We start from the raw sequence: 15,934 nt of genomic DNA, 5'->3' as shown, positions 1-15,934 counted from the left end.
CAACAACATTCGCATTATAGGAGTCCCAGAAGGAGAAGAGAGAGAGAAAGGACCAGTGAAAATATTTGAAGAGATTATAGTTGAAAACTTCCCTAACATGGGAAAGGAAAGAACCACCCAACTCCCGGGATCACAGCGAGTCCCAGGCAGGATAAACCCAAGGAGAAACATGCTGAGACACATAGTAATCAAACTGAGAAAAATTAAAGACAAAGAAAAATTATTGAAAGCAGCAAAGGAAAAATGACAAATAACATACAAGGGAACTCCCATAAGGTTAACAGCTGATTTCTCAGCAGAAACTCTACAAGCCAGAAGGGAGTGGCATGACATATTTAAAGTGGTGAAAGGGAAGAACCTACAACCAAGATAACTCTACCTGGCAATGATCTCATTCAGATTCAATGGAGAAATCAAAAGCTTTACAGAGAAGCAAAATCTAAGAGAATTCAGCGCCACCAAACTTGGTCTACAACAAACTCTAAAGGAACTCCTCTAAGTGGGAAACACAAGAGAAGAAAAGGACCTACAAAAAAAAAAACCCCATAACAATTAAGAAAATGGTCATAGGAACATACATATCGATAATTACCTTAAATATGAATGGATTAAATGCTCCAACCAAAAGACACAGGTTTGCTGAATGAATACAAAAACAAGACCCATATATATGCTGTCTACAAGAGACCCACTTCAGACCTAGGGACACATACAAACTGAAAGTGAGGGGTTGGAAAAAGATATTCCATGCAAATGGAAATCAAAAGAAAGCTGGAGTAACAATACTCAGATAAAATAGATGTTAAAATAAAGAATGTTACAAGAGACAAGGAAAGACACTACATAATGATCAAAGGATCAATCCCAGAAGAAGCTATAACAATTATAAATATATATGCACCCAACATAGGAGCACCTCAGTACATAAGACAACTGCTAACAGCTATAAAAGAGGAAATCAACAGTAACACAATAATAGTGGGGGACTTTAACACCTCACACCAATGGGCATATCATCCAAACAGAAAATTAATAAGGAAACACAAGCTTTAAATGGCACAATAGACCAGATAGATTTAATTGATATTTATAGGACATTCCATCCAAAATCAGCAGATTACACTTTCTACTCAAGTGTGCATGGAACATTCTCCAGGATTGATCACGTCTTGGGTCACAAATCAAGCCTCAGTAAATTTAAGAAAATCGAAATCATATCAAGCATCTTTTCTGACCACAACACTATGAGATTAGAAATCAATTACAGGGGAAAAAAACGTAAAAAACACAAACACATGGAGGCTAAACAATACATTACTAAATAACCAAGAGATCACTAAAGAAATCAAAGCAGAGATCAAAAAAAATCTAGAAAAAATGACAAGGAAAACACGATGATCCAAAACCTATGGGATGCAGCAAAAGCAGTCCTAAGAGGGAAGTTTATAGCAATAAAATCCTACCTCAAGAAACAGCAAACATCTCAAATAAACAATCTAACCTTACACCTAAAAGAACAAACAAAACCCAAAGTTAGTAGAAGGAAAGAAATCATAAAGATCAGAGCAGAAATAAATGAAACAGAAACAAAGAAAATAATAGCAAAGATCAATGAAACTAAAAGCTGGTTCTTTGAGAAGATAAACAAAATTGATAAACCATTAGCCAGACTCATCAAGAAAAAGCAGGAGAGGACTCAAATCATTAGAATTAGAAATGAAACAGGAGAAGTTACAACAGACACCGCAGAAATAAAAGCATCCTAAGAGACTACTACAAGCAACTCTATGCCAATAAAATGGACAACCTGGAAGAAATGGACAAATTTTTAGAAAGGTATAACCTTCCAAGACTGCAGCAGAAGAAATAGAAAATATGAACTGCCCAATCACAAGTAATGAAATTGAAACCGTGATGAAAAATCTTCCCACAAAAGTCCAGGACCAGATGGCTTCACAGGTGATTTCTACCAAACATTTAGAGAGGAGCTAACACCCATTCTTCTCAAACTCTTCCAAAAAATAGCAGAGGAAGAACACCAACAAACTCATTCTATGAGGCCATCATCACCCTGATATCAAAACCAGACAAAGATATTACAAAAAAAGAAAATTACAGACCAGTATCACTGATGAATATACACTCAAAAATCCTCAACAGATTATTAGCAGAGAATCCAACAACACGTTATGGAGAACAGTATGGAGGTTCCTTAAAAAACTACAAATAGAACTACCATAAGAACCAGCAATCCCACTACTGGGCATATACCCTGAGAGAACCATAATTCAAAAAGAGTCATGTACCAAAATGTTCACTGCAGCTCTATTTACAGTCGCCCAGAGATGGAAACAACCTAAGTGTCCATCATCAGATGAATGGATAAAGAAGATGTGGCACATATATACAATGGAATATTACTCAGCCATAAAAAGAAATGAAATTGAGCTATTTGTAATGAGGTGGATGGACCTAGAGTCTGTCATACAGAGTGAAGTAAGTCAGAAAGAGAAAGACAAATACCATCTGCTAACACATATATATGGAATTTAAGAAAAAACAATGTTATGTAGAACCTAGGGGTAAGACAGGAATAAAGACACAGACCTACTAGAGAATGGACTTGAGGATATGGGGAGGGGAAAGGGTAAGTGTGACAAAGCGAGAGAGTGGCATGGACATATATACACTACCAAACATAAAATAGATAGCTAGTGGGAAGCAGCTGCATAGCACAGGGAGATCAGCTCAGTGCTTTGTGACCACCTAGGGGTGGGATAGGGAGGGTGGGAGGGAGGGAGATGCAAGAAGGAAGAGATATGGGAACATATGTATATGTATACCTGATTCACTTTGTTATAAAGCAGAAACTAACACACCATTGTAAAGCAATTATACTCCAATAAAGATGTAAAAAAAAAAAGGATCATACACCATGATCAAGTGAGATTTATCCCAGGAATGCAAGGATTCTTCAGTATACGAAAACCAATCAAAGGGATACACCATATTAACAAATTGAAGAAGAAAACCATATGACCATCTCAATAGTTGAAAAAAAAGCTTGACAAAATTCAACACCCATTTATGATAAAAACTCTCCAGAAAGTGGGCATAGAGGGAACCTACCTCAACATAATAAAGGCTATATATGACACACCCACAGCAAACATCATTCTCAATGGTAAAAAACTGAAAGCATTTCCTCTAAGATTGGGAATAAGACAAGGATGTCCACTCTCACCACTATTATTCAACATAGTTTTGGAAGTCCTAGCCACGGCAATCAAAGAAGAGAAAAAAATAAAAGGAATACAAACTGGAAAAGAAGAAGTAAAACTGTCACTGTTTGCAGATGACATGATACTATATAGAGAGAATCCTAACAATGCCACCAGAAAACTACTAGAGCTAATCAATGAATTTGGTAAAGTAGCAGGATACAAAATTAATGCACAGAAATCTCTTGCATTCCTATGCATTAATGATGAAAAATTTGAAAGAGAAATTAAGGAAACACTCCCATTTACCATTGCAACAAAAAGAATAAAATACCTAGGAATAAACCTACCTAGGGAGGCAAAAGATCTGTATGCAGAAAACTATATGACACTGATGAATGAAATTAAAGATGATACAAACTGATGGAGAGATATACCATGTTCTTGGATTGGAAGAATCAGTATTGTGAAAATGACTATACTACCCAAGCAATCTACAGATTCAATGCAATCCTTATCAAATTACCAATGGCATTTTTTACAGAACTAGAACAAAAAAATCTTAAAATTTGTATAGGGAGACAAAAGACACCGAATAGTCAAAGTGGTCTTGAGGGAAAAAACGGAACTAGAGGAATCAGGCTTCTGGACTTTAGGCTCTACTACAAAGCTATGGTAATCAAGACAATATGGTACTGACACAAAAACAGAAATATTGATCAATGGAACAAGATAGAAAGCCCAGAGATAAACCCATGCATGTATGGTCAACTAATGTATTACAAAGGAGGCGAGGATATACAATGGAGAAAAGACAGTCTCTTCAATAAGTGGTGCTGGGAGAACTGGACAGCTACATGTGAAAGAATGGAATTAGAACACTCCCTAACACCATACACAAAAATAAACTCAAAATGGATTAGAGACCTAAATGTAAGTCTGGACACTATAAAATTCTTAGAGGAAAACTTAGGAAGAACACTCTTTGACATAAATCACAGCAAGATTTTTTTGATCCACCTCCTAGATTAATGGAAATAAAAACAAAAATAAACAAATGGGACCTAATGAAACTTAACAGTTTCTGCACAGCAAAGGAAACTATAAACAAGACAAAGAGACAGCCCTCAGAATGGGAGAAACTATTTGCAAATGAACCAATGGACAAAGGATGAATCTCCAAAATATATAAACAGGTTATGCAGCTCAATATTGGAAAACCAAACAACCCAATCCAAAAATGGGCAGAAGACCTAAGTAGACATTTCTCCAAGGAAGACATACAGATGGCCAAGAAGCACATGAAAAGCTGCTCAACATCACTAATTATTAGAGAAATGCAAATCAAAACTACAATGAGGAATTACCTCACACCAGTTTGAATGGGGATCATCAGAAAATCTACAAACAACAAATGCTGGAGAGGGTGTGGAGAAAAGGGAACCCTCTTGCACTGTTGGTGGGAATGTAAATTGATACAGCCACTATGGAGAATAGTATGGAGGTTCCTTAAAAAACTTAAAATAGAATTACCATATGACCCAGCAATCCCACTACTGGGCATATACCCAGAGAAAACTGTAATTCAAAAAGACACATGCAGTCCTATGTTCATTGCAGCACTATTTACAATAGCCAGGACATGGAAGCAACCCAAATGCCCATTGACAAATGGATGGATAAAGACAATGTGGTACATATATACAATGGAATATTACTCAGCCATAAAAAGGAATGAAATTGGGTCATTTGTAGAGACGAGATGGATCTAAAGACTGTCATATAGCGTGAAGTAAGTCAGGAAGAGGAAAACAAATATTGTATATTAACGCATATATGTGGAACCTAGAAAAATGGTAGAGATGAACCAGTTTGCAGGGCAGAAATTGAGACACAGATGCAGAGATCAAACGTGTGGACACCAAGGGGGGAAAGTGGTGAGGGTGGTGGTGGTGGTGTGATGAATTGGGAGACTGGGATTGACATATATACACTCATATGTATAAAATGGGTAACTAATAACCTGCTGTATAAAAAAATAAATAAAATAAAATTCTAAAGAAGAAAAAGAAGAAAATGGTTAAATGTGTGTCAAGATCTCTAAAACTTTGTACATGACATGATACAAGAATTTTTTCTAAAAAATTTAACAGTATAATTTTCTCTACAAAATCAATAAGTTTCAGAGATATACTCTGTATTTATATTATTTAAGTAATAGGCATATGGTTATTTTAGATATAAACTCTCCTTTTCAAAATTATTTTTTTCCTGTTTTCAATAGGGATTCTCTACTTAAAATATTACCTGCTGTAAAAATCCTCAATGGTGAAATGCTAACCTCTTATTCAGAAAGTCACACTGAAGAGCACTATGAACTAGAATTAGAGCGTTTCCTGGTACTTTGTCAGTCCCAGATTAGAGAATTTAACTTACTAGCCAAAAAATATACTGGAGAAAGGTAAGAGTGTTATTTCCCCCTTGTCATAATTGAAAGATATAATGCAATTTATACATGTGATTAAAAATTATTTTGATCAATACAATGCTACTCTTTTGTACTAGTACAGCGTGTTTTAGGGATATTGTCTCTTTAGAAAAGAACTTCTGGGCATCAGTTTTTATTATTTGAAATGTATTAATATGTATTTTGAACATAATTTAGAATATAATTTAAAAGCTAAAATTAGATGAAAATAAATGAAAGCATGAGGATAGCTTCAAGAAGAGATGCAAACATTCATTCAGCTGTTCATTCAATTAATCAGTCATACATTTTTCAACAATTATTGATGGGCAAGACATATAATAAGCTAAATATTACACTTTACCCTCAAAGAATTCACGATTACATTAAGAGAAAATTAGCTAAATAAATAGTTACAATGGAGCAAGGCAAGTTTTATAAAACATATGATATTTATTATGTATATTTATTATATAAGGAATCATATTTCACATATATTTGTGTATTAAGGTATTATGGGAGCACAGTGGAGAAAAGCAGTCAACATGTGCACACAGAGGACAGAGGCTGAGAGCAGAGTCCTAAAAATATATCAAAGAAAGAGAACTTCCCATTCCCCACCCTGAATTCTGAATGCATTACTATGAATTAATTACAATTGATCTTTTTAAAACTGTATTTCCTAATTTATACTGCTCCAAAAAGACACAAATGAAAAAGGAAAATTATTTTACTTATGATAATTCTGCATTATAAGTGGAACAGTTATGTGCTTCCAAATGTCTAAATTTAATTACTAAATTACATATTAAATTTTTGCTATTTGTACTTTCGTACATGCTCATACTATGTAAGAGTTGGTTTTTCTATTTAAATTTTTTTAAATATAGCCTATTCATATTATAAGTAAATCTCACAGCTTTAAAAATAATTCCAATTCTTATAATGTTTACTTTTAACAAAAACTAAGGTTATTTACATTTATCTTTTTGTAAATCTAAACTGATATCTTCTTGTGTATGTATAGTAATCTACAATTTTTATGTAAAGGTGACTCTTGACACCCCTTATGTTGAAATTTAGATTTACAATTCTTTGGGAGAATTTATTGTTATTACAATGAAAGTTTTACTTGCGAATTGGAAATAGACTGTATTTTTTATGTTTGATCATAAATGGTGGTGAATTCAACACTTAACCATAAACAGTTGACATCCAATATTGAACTGAACCTTTTCTGCATTATTCACCAACAAAATGAATGAAATACAAAATATCAAAATGTATTGGAAGAACCTAGGCTAATGTCTACATTTGTAAACATACGAGGTGTCTATCTCTATATTTTAGGAAATAATTATAACTTTCATTTTGTTTGGTATAGCTAAATCCAACAACTGTTCAAGAGAATCACAAGCATTTACGTCTTAAAGTATTTGAATTCTCTTTGCAATGGATTTTTTTTCCAGAGAAAAATGGAAATAAAAACTTTCCCATGATATAACTTATTTGTTTAAAAGTCCAATACAAATATTTTGCATGGCAAAAGTCAATGTACAAAGTACTTTTAACTTGTTTCATAAGTAACTTCTCCAAATTTAGTCAGCCATCATTTCTCATGCTTATGGCAGTAAAAGCATGGATTTTTCTCATTCATTTGTACCAAAGGTACCTAGGATAAAAATTCTAAAACTTCCAGACGTTTTGTCTGGATTAATGGATTGAAATTAAGTAAACAAATATTTTTACATTTTGTGAGAAATAAGATAAATTTTTATATAAACAATCAGAAATAAGTTTTTAATGAATTTTGTAGTAAAATTTAATATGTCAGGCCACACAGGGATATTTTCAAAACCTGTATAAGTGTTAATATTTGCTGATATAATTCTTCTTATTAAACATCCTCATTATTTATTTGCTCAGAAATATATTCACGTTGGATGCTGCAGAAAATCTCTGCCATTATTTCAAGAAATTGATGACACTTAGTAATGATTGTCGATATGCACATGAACATGGGGATGTAAGTATCACCAAGAGAGAAGAATCAGAAGCCCAGAAAAATCATTTGCCTCCTACAAACAGTGACAGCATACTGCAAAATAGAGTCCTTTACTCTTATGCAAATGAGCATAAACTGGACTCACCAGGTATTTCTGAGAAATGGATGGACTCTGGCTCTAGTCATTCCTCACTAACCAACCCCTCCTTATGTGAAGATACTAAAGGAAGAAATCAGGAAAAAATAGTAGGCCAGAAAAGAGAAGACAGCAAGGCAAGCAGTTTCCTCACCAAAATACCATTCATGGAAACAGTAATGACAAGGTCTCTATTGAAGAACTGCCAGAATACTGAACATCATGAAAAAATGTAAGATTTATAGATCATTTTTCTTTTACAGTTGTATTTTATTACTTTTTATGGATAATCTTAGTCATTGTTACCAAATAATAATTTGGTAAAGGATTTCAATCACTATTATATTTCCTGTTAATTCCCTTATGTTTTTATGATATGCACAAATTATTAATTACAGTGCAGATCAATTTGGTTGAAATTTGGCAGGTTCTGATTTAATTAACTAGTATTATTTAATTTAAAATGAGTAACTGTGAAATTATTTTTTCTGCCTTCTAATCTCTAAATAATTAAAATGAATTTTTAAGAAGAAATAAAATAATCCCATTATTCTTAAAATATTATAAAGACCTCTCACATGAGGGTCTTATGACATGCTTCCAGGGAACGTCAGAAAATCCTTCCTGCACATGCCTTTTCTCAAATTCCTTGAGCTTAAAATATTCAGCATGCCAGGGTACATTGGTATATTTTGGGATAGTATTAGCCAGGGTACCGTAGACATTGCCTATTTGAATCTCGTTAGCTCTAAATACTCCAGACATTTCCTACTGAAATTTCAGATAAACAACATTTAGAACTTTTTAATTCATGATAAATAAAATAGCCAAATGATAATAATAAGGAAGGATGAGGAACTGAAAATATAGACAAACCAAAGACCTAAAGAATAAAAGGAAAAGAAAATGTATACCCACTTGCTGAACCTTGCCATTCAGTGTTTCAGGAAGATTCACTGTCAGTTGTGTAGGCGTTTCCTAAGCATAATTTACATGTGTTCCTATGCTAAGGGTATTTTTATCATCATTATTTTTACTAGATAAAAGATGATGATGATGATAGTAGTAATACGAGCTGTTTTTCCCAATATGGAGAGCACCTTATATTTAGGAAGCCCTAAAGTCAGCTTCTTTACCTGCTCTCCCGGCTTTCTGCGTGGTGGAAAACATCCTGTTGTTAGTGTCACTGAGGAAAATATCCCTCATGTACCTTTTTATTTTCTTCCGCGGGAAATTTTGCTGTTAGTGAGCTGAGGAATTCAAGCACTAAATGACTGGTCAGCTTTACAAGAAATTCACAGTTACAGTCAGTGAAACTTGTATGTATCTGTAGAGAAATATAAGATGCTGTCTCAGGTTAAATGTGTTTTCTTACAGACCTTTCATTCTTTACCAGCTATGCATTACAAATATGTTTTCAGATCTTTTTCTTTATCACGCAAATACATATTATAGTGTCTTAAATTCCTTAACTCTTTTTTTATTTTTTAAAAAAATTTTTTATTTTATATTGGAGCATAGTTGATTTAAAATGTTGTGTTAGTTTCAGGTGTACAGCAAAGTGATTCAGTTATACATATATCTATTCTTTTTCAAATTCTTTAACTCAGTTTTGTTCAAAAGATGAAGGAATGAATTAATGGTTGAATGACCAAATGTGAATTAATTCCATATTAAAGTTTATTAAGTTCTATTTACCCTAGGAGGAGGAAATGATTTGTTGAAGCATGATTTTTTTTCCTATAAGGAGTACGAGTAGATTATCTTAAGCCAGAAAAAAAATTTATCCACTAACTTCAATTCATAGCAAAATAGATTGAAGGCTTCCACAAGCTTTAGGTAAAATGATGATGATGATGATGACAGTATTAATAACAATAGAAAATGGTTACATCTTTCCTTTCTAATTTCCCACAAATATATTTCTATGAGAAAAATATATATAAGGTGATGTCTGGCAGTTTATCACTTAATTCCATTTTGCCTTAAACTCACTAGTATGAGGAATGAAAAAATTTCTTTGGGCTTGGCAATTATAAAATTATTGAAAACTTTTTCAAGGGAGCCTGGAAAAGGTGAATATACATGAATCACTTCTTGATATGCCTTTTAAAACTAAACCCAAAGATTTGAAGAACAATTAAGCCAGTAGTTAGCACTTTGACTATACCTTGTACCTTGATAATATTTCTGCAATAATCTATGTGGGAAAGGAAAACATATCCAATGATGAAGAATTAAATGATTAAGCAAGCTGAGAACCCACTTACAATCAATGTACATTATTATTCAAATTTTGGTAATGTTGCTGGGCAGCTTATGGGGATGTGGGGAAAACACAGTGTTGATTGATTCAGTGCCAGAAATTGGTAAATAGATGTAGGCTGGAAAAAATGTTAGCATTTACTACTGGGCTTATAAGAGAATGATTTAAGTGTTTGTCCATGGGCAGATAGGAAAGTGAAGCTAGCAGACCTGATGGGTCCTTTCTCTTAGAGAGAAGGGGGGCTCTTCGTCCTCTCAAAACTTAGTCTCTCTGCTGTGAACAGGATCCCATCCTCTCTTGCCAACTGACTCCTATATTTTTCCCCCTTTTGCATCATCATTTTCCCCCCTTTCTACTGGTTCAGCATCCTTGCTATCATACAAAATCTCGATAATATCTTCCTCCTTAAAAGAAACAAAAATCCCTAGTACTCATATCCCCTCTCTAAGTTACTGGCCCATTTCTCTCCTTCAGATTTTAAGGTTTCCATATTATTTTTACTTCTATGACTATAGTTAAATAAAAGAACGGGTCTTATTTTTAAATAATACTTTATATAGTCTATGTTTACAAATAAATATATCTTATGAGGACCTCTTAACTACAACTGTATATTTATGCGTACTAAAAATATTTTTTTTTCTCCTCTTAATAGCATGGCAGCTATGGTAATTCAGGCATGCTGGCGTGGTTACACTGTGCGCAGACAGATTCATTTCTCTATAAAGCTACGTCCTGCTGCAATAGGACCCCTGACATCCCAGTCAAATTCCTGCATTGAAAACCAAATTATTTTAAAGAAAGAAGAAATAAAAAATACTGTGAACATCCAAGAACAGAGGGAGAAGGCTGCTATTCTTATTCAGGTTACTTTTAATCTTTGGGTGAAATAATTAATTATGAGAGATGTATTAGTTATCTTTCACTGGGTTATTCTGTATAACAGGCAATCCCTGAATCTTAGCCATTTACAAATACATGGATTTATTTCTTATTCACTTGACATGTAGGCTGCCGGTTAGCCGCAGGTTGGCTTTGCTTCTGCTGAGTATCTAGGTTTAAGGAGTAGTCTATAATTTCTAAATACTGTTCTTATGACTGAGGATCAAGCTGAACCACACAATCATATTAAAACTTCTGCTCAGATGTGGCATTTGCCACATATGCTAACATTTGATTAGTCAAAGCAGGTCTCTCTTGGCCTAATCTATAGCTATTTCTAGAAGCATGTTTAAAAATCTACTAAAATAATTGTTAAAGTCCTTCAAATATCCATTTAACATAAAAATTCAGAACCTCACCAAGATCAGATTTCAAAATGAAGTTCAATCTGATCACATTTATCCTTTTATTTATTCACTGATCAAATAATTTTTAGAATGTACTGTTTGTCAAGCACTATTTTAGGTTCAAGAAATTTAACTAGGAACAAAGCATGCAAGATCTCTTCCCTCATGGAGTTTTATGTCCTGGTGGGTTAAATACATACATAAAATAAAGTCTGGAAACTCATGGTACTACACCTGAATTGAATGATAGTAACTAAAAAAAACTGTAGTGTTTCCCTTTATTCATTCATTTAGTAACTATTACTTGGCACAAAAATTTTACTAGCTTACATGTTGGGATGTGCAGATAAATAAGGTAAGTATGTTAGATTGCGATAAGTACTAAGGGGAAAAATAAATCAGGAAAAGCGGGATAGGGGTATCTAAGGAAAATTAATCATTTTAGACAGGATGGATGTGGAAGACCAGGAAAGGTGACATTGCAGCAGGAGATAAGCCGTTGGGTATCTCGGGGAAGAATATTCCAGGCAGAGGAATATCAGATTCAAAGGCACTGATTTAGGAGCATACCCACAGTGTTTATAGAGCAGTAAGAAACAGTGTGACTGAAGAGGGGTGAAGGGGAGAAGAGTAGGACTTATAAATCCTAAATCATTGTAAAGACTTTGGCTTTTACTCTGAATGACATGGGAAGATATTACAGGAATCTGAGCAAAGGACTCACATGACCAAGTTTCCTTTATGTTGTGATTATAATATAGGAAGGCAGTAGTAGGAGCAGCAAAATTGGGAGGCTATTGCAGTAATCCAAAGTGTAGATTTTGGTAGCATGGACCAGAGTATTGCAGAAGAAGTGGTAAGAAAATCACATTCCCAAATATATGTTGATTTATCTTGAGGGTATACGTATATACTTTGAAGGTAGACCTGATGATATTAGTACATGGGGATGTGGTCTTTGAAAGACAGAGAGGAGTCAGGGATGCCTATAAGGTATTGGCATAAGCAACTGAAAAAATAGCCTTAAAATTAAGTTTCTGGGTTTTGTTATTAAAGCCATAGTTTTTCAAGAGAATTATCTTTGCTATGGTTCTAATGAATATATTTAGTATTTCAGTTGACTTAATTTGTCTGGACTCTATTCCTAAGGGCAATGCATAGACAAAGCTGTTACTGATGCCTGAATGGGTTGGGAGTGGAGGGAGGTCAATGGATTCAAGGAAACTCTGAGGAAAAGAAAGGAACCTCAGTTACTGTCTCAAAATACTGTTCTGCTGCATGAGGAATGAAAATGTCATGCAGTCCAAACTTCCTCCTGTCATGAGTGGATGAGCAATACATTTTTCAGCATTGATGGTAAATAGATATTAAACTTTTGCTTCATTCTATTCAATAAAGAGAAGTTCATTACTTTATGAAATAGTCTAGCTCAGTGACATATATCTGTTGAATGTCCTTTTGTTAAGTTTGTCTCTGTAACAAATGTAAGCATAATTCAGCCTTTCTTTGCAACTTAGAACAAGTCTCTTCTGAGGTACATCATGGTATTATACTTAAAATCATTGAAGTCAACTCAACTTCATTTTCTCTTCTCCTGAGTACAATCTAGTTTCTTAAACTATTCGTCTTAAAAATATGACTTCTAGACTGTCTAACCATCCTGGAGAGCACAGCATGATATGGTAGAAAGAGCCCAGGCTTTAGAAGGAGCAAAATGAAGATTTTATGAAGGATGTGGTGGAGACTGCTCTGTGCTCACCAAAACCCACATTCTCCTCTTCCTAGCATACTGCCAGCCTAGATATTCCAGCTTTTCTTGCACTTTTTAGTATGGCCCTTTTTTCTGAGTAAATGAAAAATATGTGCACCACTTCATGTTTGGCCCATAAAACCTCCCACAAACATTCTTTCATATTCTTTTCCCTTTCTGGTTGGCTGAAGTGAAGACAGCCTTTAGGGCATCCTTGGATGCTGTCTCTTGGGATTGCAGAGTTGCAAAGCCTGGATATCTGAATCACTTTATGTTAAACTGACGCCAGTTGTCTTGTTTTCACTCTCAATGCTTGTTATGTGATCGTGAAATAAATTAGTTTTGAATTATTGTACATTTCTGGATATATTTTTATAGCGCTTAGCCTACCCTAACTAATATTAAGGATATAAGATACAGCTTGAGAAATAGGGCTCAATGTAAATATGTAAGAGAATGGAATTCCAGGTAAAAAAGATAGTAGGAATAAAAGAACATAGGATTTCGTATTACTGGAATAATAAGTTATAGTACAGCTAGACTGTAAGGACTAGAATATTAAGAGAATATAAGAGAAACATGGGCAGAGATGTGTGAACAATTTTAGCAAGAAACAAGTGTATGGTATGAGTATGTTCTGGGATTGGGAGTTGATGGTAGTTAGAGAAGAAAAAGATGTCGGATATGTCTAATATAGGTAGGACTCTGACCAGGGAATTGATTTGAATGTGTGAGAAAGAGGAATTAATCATAGATGGATGGCTGGGAGAAAAATTGAAACCTTGACATGAATAAATAACTTAGAAGAAGAATCTGAACATTACTTATTACACATTTATATTACCTTTATTTCCCATAAAGTGAACAGAGGTGGCTGGGACTTTAATTCCTGACCCTACACAGATTCATGAGGGAGGTATCTATACATGTCACACCAGAAAAATATATACTGTGTATTACAGTTTAGAGCTTTGCAGAAGTCGTATCCCTGATAAGTTAGGCTGGATCCATTGTGAGCCATGATGAGTCAGTCCTTCTGCTCTTGTCGTTGAAGGTCTGTATTAAAGAATTCCCTTTATACTCTCTTTTCCCTAGGTCTGCACCTAATCTTGATATCTTACAATTACACTGGTGTAAGAAAAAGGGGGGTGGGGTGGAGGAGGGATAACTGATGTTTAGAACCTTGTTAGGACAGGGTTGGGGAAGAAAGGATATGAAGGGTACCTCCCTAGCAGGAATAAGTCACAGGCCCATTTGCCATGTAGAGAGAAAGCATTTTGAAAGGTAGCAAGGAACCAAGGGAGCATAAATACTGGATAAAGGAATCAAAAAAGAAAGGAGTTTTAAAAAAAAATTCCAAAATGAAGGGTGCTATTGACTGAATGTTTATGTTCTCCACAACATTCATAAGTTGAAACTTAATCCCCAATGTGATGATATTTGGAGGTGGGGCCTTTTGGAGGTGAATATGTCATGATGGTGGAGCCCCCATGAATGGGATTAGTGCCCTTATAGAAGAGACCCCTGAGAGCTCTCTAGTTCCTTCTACCATGTGAGTACACAGTGAGAAGACAGCCATCTATGAACCAGGAACCTTGCTCTCACCAGAAAATAAATCTGTCAATGACTTGGTCTTAGACTCCTTAGCCTCCTCCAGAACTGGGGGAAATAAACGTTTGTTGTTTAAGCCACCAAGTCTATGGTATTTTTGTTATTGCAGCCCAAACCAAGACAAAAGGGGGAAAAGAAAAATAGTTTGTTTTCCTCTAAGGTAGCTAACTTGCATATGCTACTGACCCACAGTACATGACATACCCAGGTCTATAATAACAACCCAGCTACATGAGACTAATAAAGTGGGCAAAGAGCATTATTATGGTACTCTTTGATGGTACTCTCCATAATGGGTAAGTTAAAAAGAGGAAGGCCACTTTCTCAGGCAATACTTTTAATAATGTTCCTCATCACACAAAGATGTCCTCTCTTCTGTTTCTACCATTTAATACTGCTCAAGTTCTTGATTCATATTGACATCCTTTCTCCTCAGAAAGAGTTTTGAACTCTCTTGGGAAGTTATTTATTCATAGCAAGTTACAAAATAATGGAATACTATTTCTATACTGAAAATCATTTTTAGAGACAAAACTGGTTAAAATTTAGTTATAGTTTTTGAACTTTATGTGATGTTTAATATCACACTTTTCTTATTTGATAAACTAAGAAGTAAATAGAATTGTTAAAAACAAAGGGACAAGGAAATTGGGAAAATAATATTTAATGTGTGTCTAGTATGTGACAATCATGTGTTCATCACTGTATATAAATGTATATACATTTATCCTACTCCCTTCCCTGCCTTTGAGTCTATGCCAAAGGCAAGTGATGGTGGCTGACTCCCTTGCTATAGTCTGTTTTTTTCTCATTTGTGCAGCCCTTGATTGTTTCCACTATGTATGTGCATGTGTGCACCACACACGTACACACACACACACACACACACACACACATGCCCAATTAGAAGTGGGGCATCTTATATGATTGGTTTGGGAAGCATATTTGCCTATCTCTGGTTGGTCCAATTGGTCCTGAGTTAGAAGTAGGGACAAAAAATAGAGAAGCTAGCAGTCATTGACCAAGTCTTAACCATTCTTGGCTAATTGTTGCAGAGGTTGTGGTTTGGCTTCCTAGGCTGATTGACAGATTGCCTGTGACTTCTATTGTCATATATGTTCTGACCATTATATGTTTGTATATTTCTCTTCTCAATACATATATTTTTCAGAATAACAATACCAGTATT

At 34.6% G+C, this 15,934-nt stretch overlaps 1 protein-coding gene across 1 annotated transcript in view; it reads left to right on the top strand.

Moving 5' to 3' along the window:
* LRRIQ1 (leucine rich repeats and IQ motif containing 1) overlaps positions 1-15,934 on the top strand; it is a 174,260-nt gene that overhangs the window by 74,305 nt on the left and 84,021 nt on the right. Inside the window, exons 14-16 of the mRNA XM_065887785.1 lie at positions 5,506-5,682; positions 7,615-8,061; positions 10,751-10,961. Of these exons, the coding sequence (XP_065743857.1) occupies positions 5,506-5,682; positions 7,615-8,061; positions 10,751-10,961 (835 nt within the window). The remainder of the gene's footprint in view (positions 1-5,505; positions 5,683-7,614; positions 8,062-10,750; positions 10,962-15,934) is intronic.

The sequence above is a fragment of the Phocoena phocoena genome, chromosome 11, assembly GCF_963924675.1.
Source record: "Phocoena phocoena chromosome 11, mPhoPho1.1, whole genome shotgun sequence".
Taxonomy (NCBI): Eukaryota; Metazoa; Chordata; class Mammalia; order Artiodactyla; family Phocoenidae; genus Phocoena; species Phocoena phocoena.
The sequence above is the reverse complement of the archived record's forward strand: the minus strand, read 5'-3'. Positions and strand labels throughout refer to the sequence as shown.